We start from the raw sequence: 6,000 nt of genomic DNA, 5'->3' as shown, positions 1-6,000 counted from the left end.
CCACATCCGTCTTCAGTGTACAAACAGAAATGGGTGGAAAACATCTGAACAAAACTGAAAACTGTAGAGGAAAATGCTGTTAGTGTGCAACCTGTGCAGAGATGCTTACAAAGCCATGTCAGTCAACAAACCCACTGAGAAACAGAATTGTACCATCGTTGTCGGCTCACTTGTGTCCAGCATTTTCGGCCTCAAGATTATGTTGTAATTTCTTTAAGAGGAAGTTGTCTTTAATTTCTGCTTTAATGAATGTAAAATATGGCTCTTGGTAAAGTTTACATTGTTGTTATGAAGCATTTTTTACCCTTATAGGTATACTGGTGGTGGTGCTACAAACACAGATATTATTTAATATTAACAAATTCCCTTTCTACATTTCTGTATCCAGTGGCAAGTACTCTGTGCCAGTTATTTTGCTTTAAACTTTAATCCCAAGAGAGCTAACGTTCTGATCTTTGAAAATTTACCTGTTTTCCTTGGGCAATAATAAAGTTCTGACTATTATTCCAGAATGCTTTCCACATGCTGTAGGTATGTTCAGAATATGAACGTGGAAAAAAAAATTAAGCCTGGTGTGACTTTTCATATTCTTCATAGAATATTAATATATTGTATATTTTTATAAATGTTGTGCAATAACTTAAATTACACTAGAGATATAGTTAAAGCAGAGGAGAAAACTTCATTCTTCAAATATTGCTCTATCTGCATACCGTATTAAACATTCATTCAGTGGGAAGGTAAAATACAGTCCCCTCTTAAAATACAGTCCTCTCTTTGTGGATTTCCAGTTTTTCATCACTGAGACAGCTGTGGGTAAATATTCATAATAAGCTAAGTAACCCATACATATGTTATGTACAGTATATCCACTGAAATATAGATGGACTCAACTGGCTGCTGCCACCTTTGCTTTTTGCATTAAAAAATAGTTAACAGAACTGTATTTCTATAAAGAACACAAGTATTGTATTATGGCCCTAAGGAAAGAAAGATCTGATCTCTGATATGATCCCGTATTCTTCAGCCTCGGTACAGCAAAGGCATTTGACAGCTGTTTAGCTTTAACAAGATGCTGAAACCCTTGTTATTCAATAGAACATTTTTTAAAGAATGTTTCTTTGAAACCAGTAAAGGTAATGTGCACACAACTGCATTTCTACGCTGCCACACTGTTAGTGATGTGAGGACGTTATTCTGCCTTTATGCAGTTGTAGCTGAAATAAGACGAGCCTTAACACCATGAAAAAGAAATCGGTTTAATTCTAGACAAGTTCTTCATTAAAAAGAAAATGGAGGAAAAAAAAAGTTAAGAAAAAGATCATGAGTCAATAAAGATTAAGTTGGCAACAGGATTTTAGCTTTCAACCTAGTTCTTTTACTGGATTATAGAATTATTGAGTAAGTCTACCTATTGTTACCCATACAATACCAAATAAGGTACATCAAAGAAAAGAAAAAACCAAAAAAAATGAAGAGAAACCTTCCGTAGCACAGCTTTATGAGCTCCAAGAATTCACAAGCCTGTAACAAAGTGTGCCTATGTTAGAAGTTTTCAAAATATTCCCGAGCAACAAGAGGTCATTTCTGGAATAAAAGTCGTCTTTTCTGACATTGCCATGAGGCATTAGTGTGTTTTGCGAGTTACTTAGAGAGACAGATCCTTAGCTTGTATGAGTTGTTTCCATTATCTTGTCTTCAGCTAAATCGGGATAATTTATAAAGCAAGGATAAGGCATGATGCTAATTATTCCTCAAGTGGGAATACACCATCATGAACCATTTTTGTTTTGTGTTTGTTTAGGTACAGCTCTTTGTGCGTCTGCCTGCTGTATATAGTACCTTACCCCCCCAGTGGAAAGTCAGTGGAGCTGTGTGCAGAAAGTGTTGCTCAGAGTGAGCAAAGGTACCCGACCTTGGCCCTTGGGAACTGCCTGGGATGGATTTTTTTGGTGTGAATTTTCATAACAATTTTTTTGTAAATGTAAACCTACGATGCAGATTACTGAGGACCCTTTTCTTCCTGCTTGTACTCATGGGTAAACTGAAAACCACAACATGTTAGCTTACTAGCCACACAACTTTAAGCCACTTTACAAAAAACAAAGGAGAAAAAGGGATTTTTTTTTTTTTTTTTTTTTAAAATAATAAACAAGGGTCAACTGCTGCTGTCAGATACAGGGGTATAAATCCGGAGTGAACCCACTGAGGTCAATGGATTACTTTGGGAAATATGCAGTATATGTGATTGCAGAATTTAAGTTTTTAAGCTGAAAAGCCTACACTCCATTCCCAGAGTGTCAAATATTTTCAAAGAAATCAGTGAAGCTTAATTCTCCCTTCTATGACAGCCCCACTGTGTTTGCATGGTCCCGGTACAGAAGACCTCCAGTGTAAAACTGAATCAGACCCCACATTACACCAGGAGTGATGGGGGACTGGGCTGGCACGTTCATGGGTTTGTTTTCTAAAACAATGCTGTGTTTTCTGCTTTCTCATGGTTCTCTTTTTATCAAAGATCAGGCTGAGCTATTAACTGAAAAAAATCATGTTGGAAAGGATGTAAAACCGAAGGCTATGTATGTATATACAGTATGTTTAAAGCCTTTTATTTTTATATTTTGAATGCTCTAAATTAATAAAAGACTAATTATAAACCATTTTGTTTTAATTTTCAAAATTATCTTAGTAGTGTCTTCTCTTTGGTTAAGTACTGATAATGAAATGCAACAACAAGGAACATTTGCCTTAAAATTATAAACTGTAACAGAGCTAATTTTATTGAATTTAGCTATGAAATAGCATAGGTATGAGAAGTTGCTGTTGTCAAATTTAGACAAAAGAGAGGTTTATTGAGCATGTCAGTACAAGCATCCGTGAAAGCGCTGAGAATGCATTTCTATTTTTAGCTTTTTGTTGCTTTTCTAATGCATTAAAAAACACTCATGAGACAAGACTTCGCATGTGAACTGTCATTTTCAAGTAACAATCTGGAAAGATATTTCTTTAGGATTGCTGGGAAAAAGTTTTGGACCTCCTTAAGAGGAAGAACATTTAAAGTTAACTGTGACTGTAGTATGGGGTGATACAGAAACTTTCAGCATTTGCAAGATTTTGACAACAAACCAAGTTTAGATAATGGGAACTTTTTTATAATAGGATAATGTGTAATTTAAAGTTACTTAAAGAGTTCTTGAAAAGAAACTGTAGAATGGCACAACTGCATGAAATTAAGCTATATCTTCAATTAGCATAGCAGAAATAAATCATATTTCACAGAGCTAGTTAGAATGACTAGTAAAGACAGGAGAACATCACTGAAATATTTATGTTTACAGTGACAAGGAAAACCAACAATTTTAGCTTTAGAACATTTTTAATCTATAGAAAGGTACATTTCTTTGAGGTGTATGGCTAGCTAAATAAGACTGCATATGTGCTATCAGTCTAGAACATTATTTCTCTACCCCGTGGAGGTAATGAAAGGCGAAAGGGGCAGTCAAGGTGCATTTAGCATTTTTATCACAGGACAGCTCTTTAAGCAACAGTATTTGAAGGTGGATAAAAAATTCATTGTAAAATCTCATATGCCTAAAAGTATTTTTTTTGTTCATTTATTTACTAATTTCTTCTATGATTCCCACAGTTGCTTTTTACTTTTATGTAACTTGATTCAGATGAATTATGTTCAGCATCTTCTGTGACCCGAGTGAGATTTATACAATATACATGGCTAAGAACAAGTAGAACATTTGACAGTATGTGTATTTTTAAGGTTGTGGCTAGTTGTGCTGTTCTTTCTCTGTCCTAACAACTTAAGAAGCTCTTCTATCAATGTTGAAATTGTACTGACTGAATTGAAACTGGACCCAAGCTTGATGCAAGAGCTTGCAGAGTATGGGTCATGTTCTTAACCTGGAGTCAACGGAGTTGTCAGTTTACACTAGTTTTGTATCTGGTCACACAGGATTATTCAATTTTTTTCTTCTAAATCCTCTGAAATGTATTATCTTGCCACTTCAGCTGTAATTTTTTAAGAAGTGTATTGACTACACAGTGTAATTCAGCGTCCAGAATTTTCAGTTTGTCCTTGAAAAAACTAACTTGTTCCTACGTCTCATTTATATTTTCTCTTGATCCAGTAAAACAATCACAAACATCAACTGTGCTTTTTACTTATGCACTTACAGAAAAGCATGTGCTTAAACGTTTTCTTGGATCAGGACCTGAAGACCAAATCTGTTTTGAACTGTATTAACATCAGTGTAATTTGAGGGCATTCAACACATTAAAGGATGGGAATCACTTTTACTTTATTGAAGTGTATTTTAGAATGCATATAATTTTAATGAGTACATTTTTCAGAAGTGCTACTTGTGCTCCACTGTGTCCTGAAGCCATGCATAAACGTATTCGTAAACCAAAAGCATCACTGCACCACCTGGAAGAAAAGTTATTATTTTACTACATACAATATTCAGTATTTTCCAGATTTTGTAGAGCATTTGTAGTGCGTAATCTAAACCAGGATATGGCAAAGCCTTATTTGCAAAATGCATAACTCTACTAATTCTCTAATTCACTAAAAATTCACCAATTCTTAAACCATTTTACTTAATATTAGACCATAAAGTTGATGTGAAAAGCTTGTATATTAAGTCAAAATCACCCTCAGTGTGATTTTTCCTAACATTTTTTCAAGATTAGTATTTTTCTTTGTTGTTTTACAAGTGAAGCTTTTCATCTGAATATGTGTATATTTGTTTGTTTGTTTAGATTTAGATTTCGGCATGGAAGAGCAACTTGAGCGGTGGAATGACAACAATTCATCACCAGGGTGATGAAAATGCTTCCAGGTAAGATTCGAGAAAGGTTTTCAGCTGTTTGTTTACCATGTCTAAAGCAGAAGATCACAGTATTGAAATGAGTATAACCTTCCTGTGCCCGTACCTGGTTATGAATCCACAGGCAAAGTTTTGATTTGTTGAAATGTCGTTATTTGCTAGAACTGATAACAGTATAAAATCCCAGCTTAAATGCCATAAAGTATCTTTACTGTTAGCGAAGCCAGACTAAAGCCCTTCTGTAACCAGGCTGTAATTACTGTATGAGCTAAAGAAGGGAACATTTCAGAAGGTATATATGTAACTAAGGACATAAAGAAGCTTCTAGTTGGAGAAGATGGGGAAAGAGAATCAGATTCCAGGCTGCAGGAGTAAAAGTGTGTTACAATGTGCTACTTGTGGGTGCCAGCACTGGGGCACAAATATTTTCATTCCTTTGCCTTTGCCTGTTGGCTCCGTCAGCGGGTTAGAGTGGCACCTCTAACAAACAAGTCTTCTGCTGAACTGGGCTGACCTTTCTAGGTAGATGGGACAGGCTCAGACAACCAGGCACACAGAACTACCACATGAGTTTTCCCATGTTATTTATCCTAACAAACCATCATCAGACTTGAAATCTTCTATGAACAGCAACTCACAGGCAGCTAGACAGAGCAAAAGTTTGCAAAAGGCTTTGACCAACAAATCATAGACACAATGTCTAGAAGATGTGATGTGAACTCAAATCAAGGCTGATTCCAATTCTCGTACTGTGTGATCTGTTTGTGTATCTCTTTTCCTGAAAGCATTCACACGTTGAAAGAAGGAATTACCTTTCCAGTCACAATAAAGATTGCATTATTGTTTCATTGGAAATCCAAATCTACGTATTAAATGGGACTATAAAAGCATTTAAAATGAAGTGCACAGTTAACCGACTTGCTGGATCTGGGCCAGAACGCATAGTCATTTGTAAGATGGAAAATTTTATTCCAAAATCTGCTGTGCTAACGGGTACTGGGGAAGCAAAACCCTGCCTTCTCTTTGTCCTGTATGTAATCTAGTATCTTTGGAGTATGAGGGAAAAGGCTTTTAGCTCCAGAGTTACGCCTAGCTGCCTTGTGTGCCCTCCCCACCTTCTTCCTTTACCCTGCACAATAACCAGGCATGGTCTAGC

At 36.0% G+C, this 6,000-nt stretch overlaps 1 protein-coding gene across 1 annotated transcript in view; it reads right to left on the bottom strand.

Moving 5' to 3' along the window:
* Positions 1–4,370: 4,370 nt before the first annotated feature.
* SLC25A21 (solute carrier family 25 member 21) overlaps positions 4,371–6,000 on the bottom strand; it is a 268,977-nt gene continuing 267,347 nt past the window's right edge. Inside the window, exon 10 of the mRNA XM_059819839.1 lies at positions 4,371–4,441. Coding sequence (XP_059675822.1) covers positions 4,371–4,441 — 71 coding nt within the window. The remainder of the gene's footprint in view (positions 4,442–6,000) is intronic.

The sequence above is a fragment of the Gavia stellata genome, chromosome 7 (genome assembly GCF_030936135.1).
Source record: "Gavia stellata isolate bGavSte3 chromosome 7, bGavSte3.hap2, whole genome shotgun sequence".
Classification (NCBI taxonomy): Eukaryota; Metazoa; Chordata; class Aves; order Gaviiformes; family Gaviidae; genus Gavia; species Gavia stellata.
The sequence above is the reverse complement of the archived record's forward strand: the minus strand, read 5'-3'. Positions and strand labels throughout refer to the sequence as shown.